The 23,718-nt window shown below is 42.9% G+C and overlaps 2 protein-coding genes across 2 annotated transcripts in view; one reads left to right on the top strand and one right to left on the bottom strand.

Moving 5' to 3' along the window:
* The window catches only part of LOC135218836 (cyclin-G-associated kinase-like), a gene marked incomplete in the record, with an annotated part of 495,799 nt that overhangs the window by 30,845 nt on the left and 441,236 nt on the right, over positions 1-23,718 (bottom strand).
* LOC135220042 (probable global transcription activator SNF2L2) overlaps positions 16,317-23,718 on the top strand; it is a 51,899-nt gene continuing 44,497 nt past the window's right edge. The window contains exon 1 of the mRNA XM_064257373.1: positions 16,317-16,748. Coding sequence (XP_064113443.1) covers positions 16,545-16,748 — 204 coding nt within the window. The 5' untranslated portion in view covers positions 16,317-16,544. The remainder of the gene's footprint in view (positions 16,749-23,718) is intronic.

The raw sequence follows: 23,718 nt of genomic DNA, 5'->3' as shown, positions 1-23,718 counted from the left end.
AAATCGCAGATGTAAACAAAAGTAATAAAATAAATCAGAATAGGTCTCAAATAAAAGAAAAAGATAAATATAAAAAGAATATAATTGCTAAAAAGATACATATACACAGTGAGTACAAAATGAAATATGCTTTAAATTACACTTAATTCTAATCATGTTACTTAACATAAGGTAATTTACATATATACAGAGTAAAATGGCTTACATGTATCAAAATGGTATCTGTGTAAAGGCATGTATCAAAATATTATAGCAATTAATATAATCAAATGAACAAATTAATCAACAATGATAATATATAAAGGAATGTATATGACTTAATATACAAAACCCGTAACCATTATAAATAAGATGTATCCCCTAGCATAAAATAAGGGGGTAACATCCATGAGATCAATATTTATAATCATCTGTGAGTGTCCCTAGCAAAAAAATAAGGGGCACCCACTACACCATCATAAAAGCAGCTAAGACACAAGGAGAATGTAAATGAACAAGGCAGGAATAGACGAACTGTTGGGTGAGGCAGGTAGAAAGGAGGACTGAATCTTCTACTACAGATTAGCTAGTAAGTCCAGGGGAAACTCATTGTTACCCACCCACCCCACCCGCTGCTACTGCTGAAAATTTCAGAGCTTCCAAGGACTTAAGGTAATGACGTTTGAACACTGTCGGCGATTTCCATCCGGTATACTTTTTCAACTCATCGAAGTTCATATGTTGGAAATAATTAATTGAGGTGGCTTACTGCCCTGACATCATGTGCTTTCGGGAAAGAGTCAGGATTGGCTTGCTTAATAAAGTACAGGATTTGTTGCCTGATGCCTTTAATGGATAAAGTTCCACCTTTTTCCCTCTTAAAGAGGGGAGGGGACCCGATGAGGATGAGGAGGTCCTGGACAGAAAGGCTCGTAAGGTTGAAACTGGGCAAAGAGATACATCTTGTGGAAGGGGTAGTACCTTCCAAGGTTCCCACCTCATCAAAGGATCTTCATTCTTTGCTAAAAGCTACGTTCCGGAGAAAGTAGGACTTCCCCTGTGGGAAGGAATTGAATATGATCCGGATCTCTGGATAAAGCCGACAGTTCTGAAATTCTTGCTCCTGAAGCTAAGCTTAATAAAAATAGGGTTTTTCTTAAGAGCATTATAACGAGCATGTGTCATTATCGGTTTCTGAAGCCAGTTTTAGAACATCGTTTAAGAACCATGAAACTGACGTAGGCCTTACAGAAGGTCTAAGTCTAGCACATGCCTTAGGAATAGACGAGAAGTAGGAATCCGTCAAGTCTATGTTGAACCCAAATTGAAATATCTTTTTCAAGGCTGACTTGTTTGTCGTAATCGTGCTAGCTGCTAAACCTTTTTCAAATAAGGATCTGAAAAGGATATAGCTGAATTAACTGTCATGATTCTAATATCTGATTCTCTCAGGAAGATTGCTAACTTTTTGACAGCAGCATCATACTGTCTCAAGTTGAATCCCTTTTATCGGATTCCAAGAAGAGAATATTCTGAGGGTCAATATTCGCATCTCTTTTTGCTGCAAACTTCATGAAATCCATAAAGTTAGGGTTTTGAGAATCCCTGAGAAGCGAACACAGTCTTCGTTTGTACTGACTGGGAGAGCCTGGATTGGGGATCCGAAGAGGACGAAGGCCCAGTTCCAGAATTAGGGGATACCAATTGCTCTTCGGCCAGTCTGGGGCTACTAGAGCCACTTGACCCTTGAATGTCCTGAAGTTTGTTTAAAAACTTTCATGAGAAGATTCACTGGAGGGAAGACATAAATCTTCTTTCCAGTTGTTCCAGTCTAGAGCCAGGGCGTCCGTGGCATAGGCCAGAGGGTCCAGGTTGGGGGCTACATAACACGGCAGTTTGTGGTTCGCTTGAGATGCGAAGAGATCCACCTGTAGCCCTGGAACTCTTTGAAGGATCATTGGAACGAACTGTTGTCCAGTGACCATTCCGACTCTAGGGGCACTGATCGGGATAGCGCGTCTGCTATGACGTTTCTCACTCCAGCTATGTGAGTGGAGGAGAGATGCCAACTGAACTTGTCTGCCAGGGAGAAGATGGCTACCATGACATGATTTTAGATGACGTGACTTGGAGCCTCCTCTGTTTATACAATGAACTACACTGCGCTGTCCAGGACTAGCTTTATGTGGGAGTACTTTGGTGGGCGCAACCTTTTTAGAGTCAAGAACACTGCCATTGCCTCCAGTACGTTTATATGGAACTGACGGAACTGAGGTGACCAAGTTCCTTGAACCTTTTTGACCTGGGAATACCCTCCCCAACCGCTTAAGGACGCGTCTGTGTGGATGGTGATCCCTGGTGGAGGGAAACTGAAGGGGTACGGACACTGACAAATTCTTGACTTTCGCCCACGGCCGAAGTCGATTCTTTAGAATCAGAGGGACTGAGGATAGTTTGTCCTGGACCTGACATTTGCTCGTGAGCGCCAGATTCTGGTTAGGTCTTTCAGTTTGGCTTTCATTAAGACGTTCGTCACTGATGCAAACTGGAGAGAACCAAACCCAGGATCCTTTCCTGAGTCCTCCTTGACGCCAGTTTGTGACTTAGAAATTGCTGACGACTTCGCTATTTCTTTCCTTTTGGTTGATGGAATCGACAGAGTATGGGAGGATAGATTCCATTGAATGCCCAGCCACTGAAAGTTTGACTCTGGAGTGAGTCTTGACGTTGGTCCTGTTTATCTTGAAGCCTAGATATTCCAGGAACTTAATCACTTTCAGTGTAGCTCTGTTGCATTCCTCGACTGTTGAAGCCCAGATTCAACCAATCGTCGAGATACGCTACTACCATAATCCCTTGTGTCCTGAGTTGTTGCACTACCACTTCGCTAGCTTCGTGAAACACCCTGGGTGCCACGTTGAGTCCGAAGGGAACTACCTTGAAGGAGAATGTCTGGTCTCCTAACTTGAAACCCAGATACGGACGGAAGTGTCTTGCAATAGGGATATGATAGTAGGCGTCTGTAAGATCGATAGAGGTGGTGACGGCCCCACGGGGAAGTAAGGTCCGCACCTGCGAGATCGTGAGCATCTTGAACTTGTCGCAGCGGATGGCTAAGTTTAAGCGGGACAAGTCTAAGATTACCCTTCTTTTTTGTGAGCCTTTCTTTGGCACGCTGAACAAGCGACCTCGAAATTTTAATCTCTTGACTCTCGCTATAGCTCCTTTCTGAAGAGGTCCTCCGCGTACTCTGTCAATTCCTTGGAAGGAAGTTGACGGAAAGGTCTGGATGGAGGTGGGTTCGTCAACCAGCTCCAACCCAGGCCTTTTGACACTATGCTCTGAGCCCATTCGCTGAAGTTCCACCGGTGGCGAAAGTGAAACCACCTCCCTCCTACCTGAAGTTCTTCATTGTTCTGGTAACCGCCTCGGCCTCCTCTGAAGTGCTTTCCCCTATTAAAGGGGCCTCCCGATCCTCTCCCACGAAAGGAACGCTTACCTCTGCCTCCCTTACCCGAGCGGTCATACTTCTGTGAAGCTTGACTCTCGAAGGCTTGATTGTAAGCCGGAGAGAGGCGTAAGAGGTGGAGGGCTGAGGCTGAGGGGATATCACATAAATTGGCTGTGATTGAGCTTTAGAAGTGGAAGGTTGGGCTGTTTGCACTAAGGGCACCGCTGCACCTGCTGAGGAAAGCGTGGCTGCTTTTTCTGGTAAGTTGGAAACGCCTGGGTTTCCTCTGCCCCTTACCTTTAGCTGTTAGGTCTTGCCTCCTCTTAGCCGTAAGGCCCCAAACGGTCCTTAAGGCTCTGGTTCAGCCTCGTAGCCTCTGACTGGACTTCTTCACCATAGCTTCTGGGAAGAGATCGCTCCCCAGATGTTAGACGAGAGTAACCTATTCGGCTCATGCCGAATGGTTGCCTCTTGTAGGACATGCTTCCTACAATTCATTCTAGCAGTGGCAAACTCAAACATATCTGACTGTACCGTTTGAGTCAGGGATGGTCATGAGCTTAAAAACGCGGGTTCTGAGCCATAGGCTATGGTTGCTACCTCGGTCATAGCCATAGAGTTAATTGATCTGGCTAATCGCGATTTCGCGTCAAATCAGCCTGAATAAGGCTATCTGGGAGGCCTGGGTAGCTTTCACCAAACTGCTCCATAGCACAGTCCGGTTTGAGTTTGCCAGCTGAGAAGGTGTTCGGCAAGTCTTCCCACAATTCTCGGCTGAGGGAGTAACGGAGATGTGGGATCTGCTCCTTCAATTGAGGTATGGGTTCCCCCTTCTGGGCCGCTGGGATGGTAGACCTCGCGATCTTTGTCCAGGAACTGGGAGGCGGGGTACTCTCATCCATTGTGAAAATGGTAAAGGGACTCTTAAAAGGTTGTATCTTGGTATTAGAACAATCCATGTCCTCTAAACACCTGAGCCATTCTCTCTGAGCCTGGTCTCGTGAATAGAGGACTGTCTCCTTTGGTACCCTATCATCCCGAACCATGGCTGAAGCTGTGAGCCTTGCGTAGCCTATGAACGGATTGGCTGGAGGTCTTCCGGGTAGAACTCGAAGTCCTCTATCCTTCGAGTTCCAAATTCCGGTATAGAATGAAGAACCGTCTTGGAAGGGGGCGTATGACGCTACTCTCCATGGGTTGTTCATCGAGAACGGAGGTTTAGCGAGTCATACGGAGGAAGCTGAGTTCCACTTGTATTGGAAAGTGGAGGAGGAGGCTAGAGGGGCTTCTCTCAGTCCGGCTATAATGGAGTCTTGGGAAGTAATCCTATCCGACAATCGAGAGATCATTTGTTCCATGCTACTCTTTAGGGGACCCAACCAGGTCGCCCACCTGTTGCAACAGGCCACAGCATTGGAGTCCAAAGCCGGAGCTGCTGCGGAGGTGGAGGGGTGGCTCTGAATCGGAACCAGGGGGTAGCGGAACTGGTGACTCTGCCGGAGTACGAGATCTCTCTCTGGAGATTTACTCCTTGAGGACTTAGAGCCGGACTAGAAGCTTTAGACCTGTCTGCTCCGGGATTCCCAGCCGGAGACTTACGCGAGGAGGATGAAGCCGAAGTCGTCTTCTTAGACGACGACGACGTCTTAGTCAAGGATTTCACTGCTTGACCCTTGACCTTAGGTCTAACCGAAGCGTCAGGAGGAGTATACAATTCATCACCTGTAAAGCCTTGGAAGGATGGAGAGGTTGCAGGAGTAGAAGAAACAGTTACGCCCAAGGGTGACCCTTGGGTGTCCACCTTACTACCTCGACCAACAGGTCGTCTACACCTACCATAGGTTCCACATTAATATCTAAGTCGCGACGTCCGTGGAGATATCCTGGTCTTGGTCAGTTAATGAGGCAGCCAGCTGTTGTTGGATATGAAGGCGATAGTCGGGGCCGCCTCTACTGGGTCGACGTATCCTGTCGCCTTGCCTCCGGGGAAGATTAATACCGCCAACCGTTTCTCTAGAATGTAGGGCATACCCTTGGCGGCGTTCTTCCTAAAACCGCCGACCAGGCCCGCATGGGTTTGCCAGTTGCGGTATCCCTCACTGCCGGCGCCGTGGAAGAGAGGGCGTAGATTAGATTTAAGAATCACTTAAAACTAAACAATTAAAGTATAACTTAAACTTAGATGCCTTAAGTTAAAAGTGAATGATGAAACTAAGCACTAAAACAGAAGCGGAGCAGCTACCGGAGATGGAATACTTACCCCCGTCTAAAAGCTGGCTCACCAGATCGTAAACATATGGTACAACGTCTCATGGTACCAGACCTGGATGGATCCCCGTGCGGAGTCGCGCATGGAGCATGGGGATCGGCAAAAACTTCGTTGTCCACATGGGTCCTGAAGTGTGGCGGCGCATCCCGGAATGCTCACAGTTTTTTGTTGGCCTGTAAGTGGGAAGACAAATGAGTATCTTAAAGAATATCACTTACAGGCTAAAGGACAGAAGAACTCCGTTGCATGCCGGAGCTCGGAAAAAATGGGCATAACCCTCCCTGCTTCGCCTGAATAGGCTATAATCCCGCCCGGAGAGATCGGTAAGACATGAAAGGGAGGGGGGGATGGTTTAAGGTACTTAAGATAAACTTATAGTTAATCTAATAACACTTAAACCTAAAAATTTTTCTCAAACGAACCGGACCAAGTCCAGTGCGTAGCGGAGTGTAGTAACTCAGCATACGGTAAGGTTTAGCAGGGACCCACTAAACATCTTTCCGCTGGATGCCAGGACTCGGTCAGGAAGGAGCCCTAGTAAGGTGGGAAAGAGCGAGAAGACATACAGGCTCGAGCTAGCACGGAGCGACAAGGTAGCAACGGATGGGGGGAAAGGCCAGTACCCCCCAACACGTTACCACCCGGCCGGACCGAGAAGCCGTAGAGGTCGAGTCCAGTCTGGGTCTGTCCCGTCTCCCTAGCCCCTCCGCCTGGGGGAGAGAGGAAGGGAGGCAGGCTCGGGTATGTGGAGCGAGCATGGGCAGACCGACCCACCCTCTCCCGACTCTATGGAAGAGCGGGAGGGGGGGGAAGGTGACTGCCCAGCGTCGGCTGTCTCGTGATCACGTAGTGACACGAGGCGGTAAGACCAAAACAAGACAACTAAGCCACCTAGGGCAAATCACTGATCGAGAGATGCTATCGGGTAAGCAACTTGAACTGAAAAGCAGTAGCATATAGGCCCACTGGGCCAAAACCAACTGATCAGAGAGATGCTATAGGGAAGCAACTGAACTGATGAGCGGTAGTATAGGCTCAATGAGCCAGGACCTAGGCTAAGCCAGACGCCTAACAACCTAACCAAAACAAAATACATAGTATAATTAAATAAAATAAAAGAAAGAAAAGCAATATAGTAGGAGAAAAAATCCAGGAGTGTACGACTAACCCGAAGGCAAGTCTACCACTCAAAGCTAGTCAGAGGCCGATACTAAGAGCCCGGGACTAGGGTCTGGATAGAAGAAGCCTACATAAGGTAAAAGACATGCATGCATGACAAACCTGAGTAGACAGTACCCTAAGTAAAACGGATAACTAATATAGAGCGTTACATAGATAAGGGGATGGTTCTAGGTTATGGGAGACCAAGAACGAACCCACCACGAGGCAGACCATGCTGCCATGCTTCCGACCCAGAGTTCGTATTTATACCTAAAAAACGGAAAATACTGTCTCAGGGCCCGGAAAAAAACCAACTAACCATAAATACTGAGTACTTAACTTAGCTGCTGCGATAGCTGCACGCTCCATTATAGATAAATCCAACGAAAGGGCACAAAAAAACACAGAGAGAAAAATAGCACGTGTGACTCGTGTGCGCTAACTGAAAGGATGTCCACCAGAGGCGCAGCAGTCGGCAGCATGGGATGGAGTAGTAGTAGTACGAGCTGCTCACTCTGTGGGTCGGCTCCCCTCATGGAGGGTTTTTGTAGTGGGAGATTTCTATTGGCATTTGGCTCGTGGTAGTGGTCTCACTCGCCTAGTGTTCATACCGACACCCTCTTGAGGGTGAGGCGAGTCAGTTATACTGACCTTTTTCTTTATTTTATTTATTCTCTGGTATGTGTTAGTACATTTACCCTAGAAATAATAGATTAAAGGATATTTCGCGCAGCGACACGAGCTGAGCCCAGAAAGTTGTTATTCAGTTTAGGCAGTATGTATTTTAGAACTGGCTGGCACAAATATAATTTTTAAAAATTTTTTTTATATATTTTATAATTATTTTAGAAAATGATTCAGCCCTGGTATTGATGACCATAGGTGTGATATCAATGTAGTACGTATTGGATTGATCATTTAACCTGACTGAAAGGACAGTTGTGTTTGTTCATATGTGAACAAACCTTCGGTCTTAACATTAGAATCATTTCTAGCGCCTAGCTGGATCAGGTTAAATCGCAGATGAAAACAAGGAATCTTGTGAAATTGGTAACGCGTGCATATATTGGGTGAAGAGTGGTCAAGGACCACGCGTCTACGCCACTGCGTTGGTCTTTTCTTACTGCTGTGGCGAGAGTTGTGGTTAACCTCTCTCGGCCTTCACCCGGTTCATTGCCTGTTTCGCTTGTGTTTTAGTGTGTGTGTGTGCTGTTATTATGGCTGCTTCTGCTTCATTTGGGCCTCGTCAACGTGTGTGCCCCGGAACTCCAGGATTTCCGTGTTCTCGTTTTTTGGCTTCGGCTGTGACCGCCCCCTCACGTCCACTTTTACTAGGTGTTGGTCTAACATTTGTACAATAACAAATCCCTGCAAGGAATGCTGTGCATGGCCTAGAGAGCAGTAGAAGTTATTTTATATAAGAGGAGCATCGTAGTGTTTCTACTCTCCCTTTGTGGAGGGATTTTCGTCTTTTCTTCCCGATGCTTTGTCCTCCTGCTGCTGTCCATAACCCCCCCATACTAGTGTTGTGCCTTTGTCCCCTTCCATTTCTTCCATCAGTTCATTTTTGGAGTATCAGTAGGCCCTCAGGCTGATTTATGTAATGTCGCCCCTTCTTCTTCAGGAGTTAATTTGATTCCCGAGAGGGAGGAGGCTTTTTCCTCATTGTCTTTTATTTCAGGGTCGGAGGTGTCCAAAATGGCGACGCTTTGGGGGATGCTTCGGCTATGGAGTTCACCATCCTTGGAGGGTTTGCTGATGCACTTCAAGAATGCTCGCTAACCTCCTCCTCATGCTGTCCAGGCCCTACCCCTCCTCCTGGCCTTGTCTTTGTGGGTAGCCGAGGTCAGCCATTTTTTATTGCTCTGCCAGTGACAAGATTGCTGCTTCTTCGAGTCAGAGGGAAGCTGTGGCGTCAGCCTTGCTAGTGACGTCACTGGGGTTCAGTCATTTTGTATCCCTCCGCCAGTGGCGTCTGCTTCCCGTTCGGATTGAAGGGAAGATAGTGATGTCATCGCCACTTATGACGTCACTCCCAGTTGTCTTCACTGCGCTGCCTCGCTTGTCTGTGTCATCGTTTGCTGCCGTGACGTCATCTCTGCCATCCAGTTCGCTGCATCTCCCTTCCATGTTGTTGAACCCTTCTCTTGCTGACCTGTCTGAGGTTTTATGTCAGGCAAATCTTAAGAGATTGGACTTGTTTCAGAAGATAAGTTGGCTGCCATTTCATTTGGGAGGACTGGAAGCAAACGTGTTGCATCGCCCCGCGCCTCCTGTGAAGAGATTGTGCAAGGAGCCAGTGCTGTCTTCCTCTCCTTCTCCCCATCTCTGCTGCGTTGGCGTATCAAGCTTTGGAAGGCTAAGGACTTTGCCCTTTCTTCGTCTGCCGAGTGAGAGCAGCAAGCCTGTGTTCCTGAGTGTTGGTGTTGCAGAGAGTGTTAGTGTTTCTTCCCCTGTACATTCTGCAGTGGCTGCTTTGTTCTCTGCATTGAGTCATGAGCGTGCTGTAACCTCCCTTGTTTGTGCACATGTTGCAGGTGCTCCCACTTCTTCTTCTCCAGGGCCTATTCGTCACCGTAAGGATCTCAAGTCACCTGTCAAGAGGCCGAAGGTTGTAAGCGTGGAGTTGGTGCAGCAGGAATGTTTGCCTGCCCCTCTCCCTGGTACTCCATGGAGTTTGACTCAAAGGGATTCTCATTCTTTCTCAAGTGTTTGGGATTCCTCACTGACATATCTTCGTACGTCTGCCACGCCCGTGCCCATTCGCAACCATGTTAGAGAGTCATCTGTGGAGAGTGCTTAGTGATGTCCCTAGTGTTGTGGTTGGTTCGTTGCGGGAGTTGGCACTTGGATCCAGCCCAGACAGGTTAGTTGGTGTTTTGAGCTGTTTGGCTGCTGGTTCTTCTGTTAATTCAAACAAGGAAGGTGCTTTAGATAAGCCTGCACCACCCTTCTTGTCATCGGTCTCCATTGCTGGAGCAGGAGGAGGGAGACACGTAAGAGTTTTTGTCTTCCTTTACAGAAATTGTCAATCTCATTCATGGATTCAACAATTTGGAGAGTAGGACTCAGGCTCGGTCATTTTACGCTCCTTCCTGCTTGGAAGCCTTGCTGGGAGCTATGCAGGATCCCAAGTCATCGTTTCAACTTCCTATGTCGAGGCACATCCAGTCGGTCTTGCACAAGGTTAACGCCTCTGTTTCAGATCTGGACATTCGTTTCACTCTAGGGGCTCTGCCAAGCTGCTACTCCCGCCCATCACGAAGCATAGGAAGTACTATACTATGAGCTCTGTTTTTTTGATGTTGTGTCATCTTAACCCGAATGTCATTTGTCTGAAGCCGGGATTGACTTTGGAGCAGGTAAAGTTGGTGGCTCCATCCTTGTCTCCACAGGATGCCTCAGCATTGGAATCTACGGTAGCCTCCATGTTGCAGACGGTTTCTTGGCTGGACTTCTGGTCGACGGTTATTGCCAAGATAGCCTCTGACAGGTCCCCAGAGGGGTTGGTGAGTGCTTCCTCTCTTACCAGTTTATTGCAGTCTGGAGGCAAGGTGTTTCGTGTATGGCTCACCTCAGTGTTAATTTATGGGCTAACCTTCTCCTGATTAGAAGAGACGTGGCTTTATCCCCGATGGAATGATTGGTTGACCCTGAGTCCTTGCTGGCATTGAGGAATGAAGATCTGTTGGAGTCTAAATTTCTGTTCCCTCGGACTGAGGTGGAGGATGCAATAGACCGGTGCCAGGCTGACACCAAGGACAGATTAGTGCACCAGGCTGGGTCTAAGTCGGAGTCTCGCCCTCAGAGATGTCCTGCTCCTCCTCCTCCCCCTGCCCAGCAGCAGTCACAAAGATTGTCGCCTGGTAGGCTGTCGAGGAGTTCGGTTTCAGTATGGCCTCCCGGTTCGTCTCAGCATAGGTCAGAGGACCAATGTCCTTTTCGCTACCATTCATTTAAGCCGAGAAGGGGCCCCAGGGGCAGAGGTAAAAGGGGTTGTCGGTAGGTTAGGCACTCCTCCCTCTCCTGTGCAATGGGTGGGGAGTTGCCTGGTGGGCCATTGGGCCAAGTGGCAGAGTTATGGGGCGGAGAAGTGGGTGGTAGATGTCCTTCGGGTAGGGTATCTACTGCTATTTGACTTCTCTCCCCCTCTCTTGAACAAGCCACAGCTCAGGAGGGCGTATCCTCCAGATTCTCTGAAGTTCTTGGCTCTTCGGGAGGAAGTGCCGAAGATGCTGGACAAGGATGCAATAGAGGAAGTGGTGCGTCCATCTCCAGGGTTATATAGTCACATCTTGGTGTCCAAGGCATCGGGAGGTTGGAGACCTGTGATCGACTTATCCACCTTGAATCACTTCATCAGGAAGACAAGGTTCAGGTTGGAGATCCCGTGTTCAGTGTTGGCAGCTGTTGGGAGGCGACTTCATGCTGTTGATAGACTTTAAGGGACGCATACTTCCAGATCCCTATTCATCTGACATCCAGGAAGTTCCTTCGCTTCTCTCTTGGAGACAAGGGTCTTCGAGTTCAAAGTCCTGTGCCTCAGGCTGACCACAGCCCCCCCTCCCCAAGTTGGGCTCATGCTTAGGGGATCCATTTGTTTAGGTACCTCGACGATTAGCTGGTCTGGGCAGGTCCCAGGTAAAAGCTGCTGCAGGACAGAGATCGTTTGTTTCGGTTTTGCTTGGAACTGGGCATCATGCTCAACCAAGAAAAGTCAAACCTCGTACCCAGTCAAAGGATTCGCTACCTGGGCATGGTCATCGATATGGCAGTTGCAAGAGTTTTTCTGTCAAATCAGAGGTTGGAGAAGTTGCGAGTTGTGCCGCGCGACTTCCTGTCGGAACCACATCACTCAGCTCATCAGTAGCATGTTCTTCTTGGAGTTTTGTCTTCCGTGGAGAAGCTGGTCCCTCATGGGCATCTTCATCTTTGGTCTCTATAATGGAGAACTGGGGGAATTCTGGTCTCTGGCGGGGGGACTCACCCCTGTTAAAGGTTCCCCCTGTCTCTGGAAGTGAGAGAAGACCTTCGTTGGTGGTTGGATGACCGAAATCTTTTGAAGGGTGTCCCTCTGCGTTCTCTCCCACCGGACTTCCTTCTGTTTTCAGACGCCTCCCTCGCAGGTTGGGGGCCTCATTTAGGTGGCCTCATTGCCTCAGGCATTTGGCGTTTTGAGGACAAACAGTAGCATATCAATGTCTTAGAGTTGAGGGCAACCTTCCTGGGTCTGAAGGAGTTTCAGGAGAAAGTAGAGGGTCATTCTGTCGTTCTTATGTTGGACAACACCACGGTGGTCACCTATGTGAACAAGCAGGGAGCCCTGGTTTCACATCAGCTTCACGCCTTGACCGTCGAGTTTCACCAGTGGGCGGTCAGCAATTCGGTGGAGCTCTCAGCCAGGTATATCCCAGGCAAACAGTATGTGGCCGCAGACAAACTCAGTTGTCGGGATAAGATCCTAGGCACAAAGTGGTTCCTTCATCAGGTAGTAGCAGACAAGCTTTTCCAGGTTTTGGGGGAGACCCATGCTGGACCTTTTTGCGACTCGGTTCAACAGGAAACTGGAGACATTCTTTTCAGTGGTTCCAGATCTTTTGGCGTTTGCGGAGGACATGTTCCAACATCCCTGGGACAACCTGGAGGTGTATGCTTTCCCTCCGTTTTGTTTGATCTGTCAAGTTCTGAACAGGCTGATGAGTTCGCAGGGTCTTAGGATGACTTTGGTAGGCCCTCTGTAGCCTCAGGCGGAATGGTTTCCAGATCTGCGGTCATTGTTGTCGGAGGTTCTGAGGGAAATTCCCTCTTGGCAGCATCTGCTGTGTCAGCCGCATGCAGGAAGGTTCCACCAGTCAGTAGAATCCCTGTCTCTTCACAGTTGGAGGCTATCGAGTATCTCCTCCGAGTGAGAGGCTTTTCTCAGAGAAGAGCAGGGCATATGTCCGGCAGTCTCAGAAGGTTGACCTCTGCAGTTTACCAAGGCAAATGGGCGATCTACTGTGCTAGTTAAGGGGTTTGAGCAATTAAGTTCTCCTAGGGAGCTCAAGCCTCCGATGTGGGATGTTTCCTTGGTTCTGAGAAGCTTCACTAAGGGCTCATATGAGCCTTTGCGTCGCTCATCTGACAGGAACTTGACGCTCAAGACAGTTTTCCTCCTGGTCTTGGCATCTTCAAAGAGAGTGGGAGAGCTCCATGGTCTGAGCTATGATGTGAAGCACACCAGGACTTGGGGATGGGTGTCCTTCGAATTTGTCCCGGAATTTGTGTCCAAGACACAAAGTCCCTCTGTACACGATGATAGGTTCACTTCCTTTTCCATTCCATTACTGAATGACTTTGTGGGTGGTGATGCTCAAGAGCTTTTGTTGTGTCCTGTCTGGGCTCTGTGTTGCTATCTTAAAAGGGCATGGCACCTTAGGCCAGGCTGCCGCAGACTTTTTGTCAGCACAGGATGTACAAAGAAAGAGGTGTCAAAGAATACTTACTCATTTTTTGGATACAGGAAGCCATCAGACAGGCATACTAACTCTTGATGATTCCGCCGCCACGTCTGTGCAGGCTAGAGCGCATGACATTACGGGTATTGGTCTCTCTGGCTTTCAAAAAGAACTTGGCTGTGCATAGAGTGCTGAGCGCTGGTACTTGGTTACGTCAGTCCTTGTTCACCTCTTTCTGTCTTAAGGATGTTGCCCACAGATTATGGACATGTATTCCCTGGGTCCTGTGGTGGCTGCCCAACAGGTTGTGTAACTCATCATTGCCCTTAACAGGGCACTTTTGTATCTTACCTAAGATGATTGTGTGGATGAGAGAACGAGTGAGTTTGCTGGTCTCTTTCTTTCTCTTGTACTTTTCCTTCTTCCTTCAGGCAGTCATTCGCTGGACTGGTCTGATACAGGTGAGTAAGGTAGTCATACAGATAGTGTCGGTGCTTAGTATACAAATTTCCAACCTTCCATTTGGTAGGATATGTTCTACTCCTTGGCAAGGGGGGAGTTGGGAGTGGTAACAAACCCAGGTGTGTTGGTTTGTTATTGGACAGTCAAAGTTTCTCTTTGGTTCTCTATGCAATGATTCTCCCATATATCATTGTACGCCGCTCAGTGTCTGGGTAGTTAGATATCAATTTATTTAGCTTCTCATGGGCTTCATTCCCTCTCCGAAAGTTATTTCTTCTGGAGCTGGACTGGTGGGTAGGCCCCCAGCCAGTTTAGGATGTCTTGTACCTCCCTCCAAGTATAAGTCTATCCTATTGTTAAGATCGAAGGTTTGTTTGCGTATGAACAAATGAAAAATTTTTAAGACAATTTGTATTTTTCATAGCTACAAACCTGAGATCTTAACATTGTACTGCCCACCTCTAGCTGCCCCTCTGTTAAGACATCCTGAGTTGGGAATGACCAACGCGGTGGCGTAGATGCATGGTCCTTGACCACTCTTCACCTGATATATGCATGCGTTGCCAGATCTCGCAAGATTCCTTGCTTTCATCTGCGATTTAACCGGATCCAGCTAGGGGCTAGAAATTATCCTATTGTTAAGACCTCAGGTTTGTAGCTATGAAAAATACAAATTGTCTTAGAAAATTGGTCATTTTGTATGGAATCACTGGTGCTATGTAATGTTATTTTCCTATCCTTGAAAATAGAAGGTAATAAACTGAGAGCAATGGTTTGTTTTTGCTAACTTTTTATTAATAAAGACCTTTTTATTGTTTTGTTGTATAAATTGATTTAATTACAGCTGATTTATTTTTGCTGTTATCCCCCATATACCCAGGTAATTGTTACAATTCCCAACTCCAGCACTCACATAAAATGGTAACCGCATATCAAAATGATCGACAGTATTGTACTTTATAATATAATCAAAATACTTCCTCTCTTTCTATCTCAAAAAGTATGGTGTCTTATTGAACTCTTAGCCCTTCCTCATTCTTCTTTTGATGTAAAAGCTAAGTATATCTTAGTTTTACCAGACCACTGAACTGATTAACAGCTCTCCTAGGGCTGGCCCGAACAATTAGATATTTTTATGTTGCTAGGAACCAATTGGTTTCCTAGCAACGGGACCTACAGTTTATTGTGGGATCCGAACCACATTATATTGAGAAATGAATTTCCATCACCAGAAATAAATTCCTCTGATTCCGTGTTGGCAGAGCCGAGAATCAAACTTCGGATCTTTTGATGTAAATTGATACTAATGATATGATGAAAAGCAGAAGTTACATTATAGAACTTTTGAAACTGTATGTCAGAAGGGTCATGGCTTTTGAGTAACTTTGATATATTGAGCTCATTTGCAATGCTAAAAACATTTAAGGTTAAAACTTACATAATCTTGCTTCATATTCTTGACTTTGTCGTCATCTTCTTATGTTGGTAATTTTTCTTCATTTTCTGTTGATAGTTCAATAGGTTCCTCCAAGTCTTGATTTGTCAGAACTTGTTTATAACCTGGCTAGTTCATGATTGTGACTTGCAGCATTGCTACTTAGTACCAATGTTATTCTACCTATGCATGCCATAAACCCTTTAGCCCATTTTGTAATTTTGTGAGTTATGTTCAGTTTGGTATTGGTATGTTCCAAAGTAACCCAATTTTGTCACAGGAAATTGTTTTGGAAGATGGCCGTTCTTCGCTGTACTTTCCTCCGGTGTTTTAAATGTAAATCTTCATGTTCAGTTTGGTATTGGTATCTTCCAAAGTAACCCAATTTTGTCACAGGAAATTGCTTTGGAAGATGTCCATTCTTTGCCATACTTTCCTCCATGGTGTTTAAAGCATAAATCTTCATGTAAGCTCAATGCTTTCTTATGCAACTTGCTAATATGCACCAGAACATAATATATGATTTTCTTTTACCCACAAATGTAATGTTTTCTTTTCCTTCACTAAGCATTCATCATGCACTGTAGAAGTAACTGTACCTGTTTTCAGGGCCTATTATACAAAACTTCATGATCTGTCAAATAAAGAATGTATCAGGCAATTTTCTTTTGGAATACTATCTTGGCTGCTTAAATGACCATTTTTTTTCTTTTTTATTAAGATCAAGAATACTAATTTTTTTGCTCTGTAGTGGGCACTGTGCAAACTGCAAACTTTCTTGCCCCTGGTAGTATTGCTAACATCACTGCTTCTGTGATTTATGGCCATACAACACAAAGCATGCTAATCATCACAATAGCATAAATAGTGTTAGCATGTTCTTGTTACACTTCTTAACCCCTTGAATACTTTAGCATAACTGAGGCAAAGAGTTGAATTACTCTGCTGCCCATAAGCAAAATGTGAAATTAGGTACATGAATGTTCAGTTTTTGGATATATTTTACATTTTTGGTATTTATTTCCCGGCATTGTAAAACTTGAGTAACTAAAGCTGCTGACTGTATGTGCTCAAGAAAATTTATTTTTATTCATATTTTGATTTTTCTTAATATTCTCAATGTAAACATTCCCCTTTGTCTCACAGCCAGGTGAGGAAGCAGAGGTGTTAATATCTGATGAGGAAGAGGAACCAGCCCCTCAGCCTTCAAAAGTACCACCCCCCGTACCACCACCTCCAGCTGAGGCTCCAGCAACAGAAGCAGATCTTCTTAACTGGGGTACATCTCAACAATCAGACTCTCAGCCTCCTAGCAATGCCAACCTCTTGGATATTGATAGCTCATCTGGGATGAAAAAGGATCCCAGTAACTTTGATTTACTTAGTGGTTTTAATAATGCTGTAAATGATGTGAATTCTAGTCCTGCTCCTCCCAACTCTGCAAACCCTGAAAGTGCTCCTAGCAATCTCTTTGATCCTTTTGGAATCAGTAATGGATCAGTTCCCAACAATGATCTCTTTGGCCAATTAACTGCCGCTCCTCAGGCACAACAGGTAAAGTTCAAGATATTTTCCAGGTATATTTTCATTTTATTGTAAGCATGATCAATGCTTCTTCTAAATTGATAATTTAGACACTTTTTGTAATGAATACTACTAGTTCATAAGCTGTTTATTAGGTAGTATCATTACCATGATGCTAAGTCTGACAAACATTTGTTTAAATGGTACTCCAAAGTATGAAATTTTTGCAATTTTTTCCATGTAATTAGATTATTATTGTATTGTAAAGGTTTAAATGTGTTTTGTTCCGATACGCAATACAAACTATCGGTCCTTCAACAATAGGAATGTAACTTGCGGCAGCTGGAACCGGTCGTAAGCTTCGAACAAGGGAGTTCGGTAGTTAACTGCTTGTCTGACAGTCTGCGCACCGCGCGACTGGGAGGTGAAGATTGACTTTGCTTTCGGCCGCTCTGGGTGACAGACATGTTCTCCACTTCTCTCTGCCCGCCTTTCGTCATATGCTTTGTTTCTTGGTTTGCTATTATTGTGTGTGTGTAGAATACTGTAAGTACTTGTGCTTTGTATTTTATTATTATAATGGATTCTTGTGAGGCTGGGAGAGTTCCCCCCCCCTGATCCCAACTCCTTGACGAGGTGGGGGCTTAGGGATCCACTGCAGAGAGAGTATGCCCCTTTACGCGTACACTCTCTGCTGTGGATCCAACTGAACATTGGGACCTTTAACTCCTTTACTCCTCCTCCTTATAAATTTTCCCTTTCCCTTCCTTCTTTCGTTGACGACCCTGGCATGGTTTTGGAATATTGAATTGACTGCTCTTTTAACCTAATGGAGGTGGAGTTGGACGGCAAAAAAAAAAAAAATGCCACTCCACCCGTAAAACTAGAGTACCTGACTGGTCGAGGCGAGGGGAAATTTTTATGTCAAGCCATGCCCACAGTGCTGGGTCCGATCTCATGGGGAACTGACGACCCTTAAGGCACTGTGTGTATGGCGTATATCCAGGTGAGTGTCCCAGGGCAGTTACCACAGCGTAACAGTATTGCTCCTCCCTCAGTTGGGCCTTCTGGTGAGAGGGATCTCATCCTGGACGAAATATTTAAACTTTATAATATATGGAAACCAAAACAAAAACCCTACAACTTCTGGCATGGCAATGGACTATTCTAAGGAAAACCCAGGTAATGAAGAACAGGCTGGTATTAAAACTCTATACCATACAAGCCGCAAAGAAAAAGCAAATTTAGAATTGACCCAACCTTGACTCACTTCGACTCCCTCTTTGTGGGAGTGGAAGTTGGTCAAGTTCTTGACCTTGGAAACTGACAGAAAAAATATCAGCATTAAGATTGGAAAATTATTTGTTAAGTAGGCACCCAACCTCAGAAATGTCATTTAGACAAATAAAAGAACAGGAGTGGTTAATAGAAACCACTACAAAAATCAATCTGAAAATTATTTAACCATAAAGAACATAGACAATATAAAAGTAACGATAAGAAAGCACGACAATATGAACAGTGTACAGGGTACTGTAGTACTTCCTAAAGTGAAGAGCCAATAGAGAAAAATATTTTGCTGGATTCCCTTAAAAAAAGGTACAACAATGTACAAGATTGTGAAGTATACAGTATAACCAGTAGACAAAGTAATGAAAAGACATTGAAAATAGCAAAAATAAAATTTGAAGGCCAAGAATTGCCTTTCAAAATTAAAATCATGGGCCAAAATAGAGAACTGAGACCTTATGTTCCAAAACCTCTACAGTGCCAAAAACTGCAGTAAATATGGGCATACATGGAAAAATTGCAGAAATAATATCGATCTGTGCGTATTGTGGATCTGACAAACATACCACGCAGTGGAAGTGTGGTGAACCAAAATGTGTAAACTGTGGCCAAAATCACCATGCTAGGTCCTAAGGAGTTGTATGTACCTATATAACCAACTACAGAACTGAAATTAACTTCAAGAAGAGTCAGGAAATGCCAATAAAGAGAAGCCAAACCTAGAAGTTTTGAGTAGTTAGAGGAGGATGCATGATCCACCGCCTAGGAAGCAAATGTTCTCTGCTGCAACGAGCTCAAAGAATGAAACAAAAATGGAAGCAAATAACAAACCCCTAATAGATAAATCAGAAGAAAAATAACTTTACAAGAAACTAATATAGCAAGAAATCAAGATACTTGTGCAACTGTGTGTTCAAATTCATTTGAGATTTTTTTTTTTTTTTTTTTTTTGGAGGAAATGGAAACACAAGAGAATAATACATGTATAACTGAAATATTACAAGATAATAATGAGCTGGAAGCTAAAGATAAAAAGAGGCCTTTAGAGAGAACTCCACCCAAAACCAAAAAGCCAACAATTATTAGAGAGGTATCAGTTAAAGTAAAGACCAAAGATCCACAAAAAGTGCACAGACAAGAAAATAAAAACATACCCTTGTCTCCTAAAGTAATAATAAAAGAAATGGATGGAAATACCAGAACAATAAACAAATAATAGAGGAGGAACACCATAGACAAAAATGAGTATGTGAAGGGAGAAGAGATTACTCCCTCACCAGTTAATTGGTGCACTAAAAGTGAATGAAAAAAGGACACATAAGAACACATGTGGATGTAATGAATGTTTCATCGAATTATGCAACAAAAACAAAAATATAACAAAAGAGAGTTTAACAAACACTATACGAAATTTTATATATAGAAGTAAAGAAACCACTAGTCTAGAGACTCACAAAAAAGGCTGTATGTGCATTGGACACCTAATTTCCTATAAGGAAAAGCAAATAAATGTTGTAAATAAAATTTTAGAAAATGCAACTAGATAAACCACAACAACAAAGTAATGCTTGAACACTCTTAACATAGTATTTTCAATAATTATATAATACAATGGAACATAAATGGTCTCCAGACCAGATTACATTTGGGAGAATTACAACGCTTACTGAAAGAATACGAACCAATGATGATATGTTTACAACATGTCAATAAAACAGTATCAACAATTGGTAAATATACCTTAGTATCTACATCTAGAGAAGAAGAAGGGAAGGTTTACGGTACGCTATATAAGTTACATAACAAAGTATGTTATGACAAGGTACCCGTAAACTTTGCTGACTTGCAAATATCGAGCATCAAAAAATATGAATAAAAACTATAATTTAGTTAATTTATAACATATACAACCAACCTAACAAAAATTACGAAATAGAAAAACTTAAGGATTTGTTTGGCAATGACAGAGAACCTACATTGATAGTAGGGGATTTTAATGCTCACTTAACCCGATATGGGACTGTAATTGTACAATCTCAAATAGAGCAGGGAGTAAAATTGAAGAGTTTCATGGAGTCAAACGACATGTGCTGTATAAATGATGACGAAATTAGTACATATTTTTCAAAAAAACACATGGAACATTTTCTTCAGTAGACCTAAAACTCTTTGTACAACAAATATAATTGACAGAATAGATTGGAATATAGTTGATGATTTGCACACCAGTGATCATTTCCCCAATATTAATATCATTATTACAATAATAATCCTGCAAAACATGTTCCTCACTATAACATTAATAAAGCAGATTGGGAAAAAAGAAAAATATGAAATGCACACAAGAAATAGTCCAACCATTTGAATATTTAAAAGACCATAATGAAACTAACAAAATTCTTGTTGACTTCATTAAAAAGGCTGCTGATCAAGCAATACCAAAGTCAAAGCCCCGATCCAACAAAGCACCAAAGTCCCATGGTGGTCTGATAAACTGAACGGGACTTTAATTAAAGTAAAACACTCAATAGGGAGACGACTAGATAATTTAAATAGAACGTTCAGTAAAATAAATAAAAATCCCTTACCAATATTAGAAGGAACTTTACAAAAATTACTATATTATTACTAGAATTGATACATTAAAGCCTATATATAACAAAATGTTGCAAAATTTAAAAAGGAAGTAATTCAAGGAAGAATAATTTCATGGAGGAAATATGTTTCAGATCTCTCTAATAATACTCCCATACAAAAAATATGGGAAAAATTCCGAAAAATAAATGGTACCCAAGTTAAACCACCTAGACATGCCATATTGAAAGATGGAAAAAGAATACTTGATCCAAAAGAAACAAGTAATATAATAGGAGAAAACTTAGAGAATGTAAGTAGGCGATAAAAATTTAGATGAACACTTCCGCCACAAAGAAAAATAATGAACTAATAACAATAGATTTCGAAACACAAGAAGATATATTATAATAGAAAATTTAATATGGAAGAGTTGGAATATGCTCTCTTGAATAGCAATAAATCTGCTCCTGGAGGTGACAATATTGCTTTGAGATGATCGACCACTTAGCACCTCTGGCAAAGTCATAGTTATTACAATTTTATAATCATTTATGGCTTCAGAATCTATTTCCTGATGAATGGCGTAAAGCTATAATAATTCCTATCCCCAAACCTGGAAAGGATCCAAGCAATGTTAATAATTACAGACCAATATCTCTAACAAGTTGCTTATGCAAATTACTTGAAAAAATGGTAAATGCTAGACTAACATGGCACATTCGAGAAAACAAAATTTTAACTTCCACTCAATTTGGGTCGCAGTGTAACAGGTCTACATTAGATTCTCTCTCTATCCTAGAAGACCATATACGCAGAGGATTTGAACGAAAACAGATAACTGTAGCAGTCTTTTTGACATAGAAAAGGCTTACTGACACTACATGGAGGTATCCTATATTGAAGACATTACAAAACCATAACGTCCGTGGACATTTACCCATGTTCATCCAAAGTTTTCTAACAAATCGAAGTTTTCAGGTGAAAAATTGATGATGCGTTGTCCAGAACATTCCCACTTGAAAATGGTGTTCCACAGGGAAGTGTCCTTAGTGGCACACTATATTTACCCTAGCAAATTAATGAAATTAGTAAAAAAAATCTACCCACCGGAATTAAAAAGCAACCTTTATATGGATGATTTTGCCATATATTATTCAGCATCTCGCATTAAACATGCAGAGCGCATCATTAACAAATCTATAGTAAAAATAGATGAATGGACCTCATCTGTAGGATTTAGATTGTCCATAAATAAGACTCAGGCAATTTTATTTTATAAAGATAAAAGATGGAGAAAGGTGAAGAAATAGATTTGAAAAATCAGAAATCAAAGTATACAAATTGGCCAAACTGCAAAATTTTTAGGATTAGTATTTGATACTCACTTGAACTGGAACGCCCACATAACATATGTGAAATCAAAATGTAAAAGAGCATTGAATCTAATTAGAAAATTATCAAACACTAATTGGGGAGCTGATAGACAAACCCTTACATTACTATATAAAGCACAGTGCTGTCTATCATTGACTACGGAAGTGAAATATACGGCTCGGCTTCGAACGCAGTACTGAAAATGTTGGACCCAGTTCATAATGAAGGACTCAGAATATGTACAGGAGCTTTTAAATCGTCACCAACCTCTTCTTTACAGGTTGAATGTGGTGAACTACCTCTTTCTCTCCATAGAGAGTTAGTAACAATGAAAAGTGCCGTAAGAATTCAGTCAAGTGATTCACCAACCAAAAAATTATTTGAACTAAGGGATGTATTTTATTAACAATCATTCACCCACCTTTTCCAATTAGATCAAGAAGATTGTTTGAGTCACTGAATATAAATATCCAACTACCTCCAACTAGTAAAATTACCTCCTCCTTGGATTATGAATTAATAAAATAAAGTTTGCACAAAATTAAAATGTCTATCAAAAAAGCATTCCTATACCCCAGAACATCAGAGACAACATACAATAGAGCACATAAGCCGAAAAGGTCCACATTATGCAATATATACAGATGGATCCAAATCAAAATATGGAGTGGGATATGCTGCAGTGGTCCCAAGATAAAACATGCCAGTTTCTCGCTTCCCAATAATGCCTCACGTATTTTACACAGCAAAGTTGTGTGCAATAGCATTGGCCATAAAATAATCAAAGAACACTACTTTAATAATTTCGTGATTTATAGCGACTCTAGAAGTGCTATAGAAGCCATTAATAGTTATAATCCTAAAAATAATATTGTGCAGCAGATAAGTTTTTACTCTATAAATTATATAAAAAAGGAAAAAATATTGAAATATGTTGGATCCCTGCCCGCCCATGTCGGAATAAAAGGAAATGAAGAAGCTGATAAAGCAGCCAAGGAAGCAATCCACAAGGTGAGAACAATGTCAAACATCCCTATTAGTGACACTGTAAGCTTATATAAAAACAATAATTGTAAATAAATGGCAAAAATATATGGAACGAAGAACCTGAAAGTAATAAACTAAAACAAATAAAAACCTGACGTTACAAAATGGAGCTCCATATACCAGAGAGAAAGACATGCGCAAGTAATCCTAAGACAGTCTACGTATAGGCACACTCTTCTAACCACATGGGCAACTTAATGAGCAGCCCACATGACCCTGCTCCGGAGTGCTCAGAGTGCAAGGTATTGATAACTGTTAGACATGTATTGTGTGATTGTCCAAAGTTTGACCAGCAGAGAATGTCAACTTTTGGAAGTAAACCAATAAAAGAAATTTTGTCAGAATCTTTCACATTTTCAGTCGTTCCGATTATGACGTTTCTAAGAAACTCTGATTTAATTAATAAAATATAAAAATAACTATTTTTACAAAAAACCTCAGAGCAATTAATGAATTTTAGATAAAATTTTTAATTTTCTTGACTATTTGTTAATTTCATAACCTTTTTAGTATGTATGGAACCGTGAGTAAATGTATTTACTGCCTGTTTGTGTTCTAGTATGAAAGTCTAAGCCTCTGTGCAGGTTGTTTTTTTTTTAAATTTATTGTAGTGTATATTATATGACTTATTTGGTCCCAGTTCTGGCCTTTGGCCTAGACCTGGCATTTTATATTCAAATCCTTCGGAGGGCCAGCCCTATGAGAGCTTGGA

Source organism: Macrobrachium nipponense, chromosome 1 (genome assembly GCF_015104395.2).
Source record: "Macrobrachium nipponense isolate FS-2020 chromosome 1, ASM1510439v2, whole genome shotgun sequence".
Classification (NCBI taxonomy): Eukaryota; Metazoa; Arthropoda; class Malacostraca; order Decapoda; family Palaemonidae; genus Macrobrachium; species Macrobrachium nipponense.
Note: the sequence above shows the minus strand (reverse complement) of the source record. Positions and strands in the feature narration are given on the sequence as shown.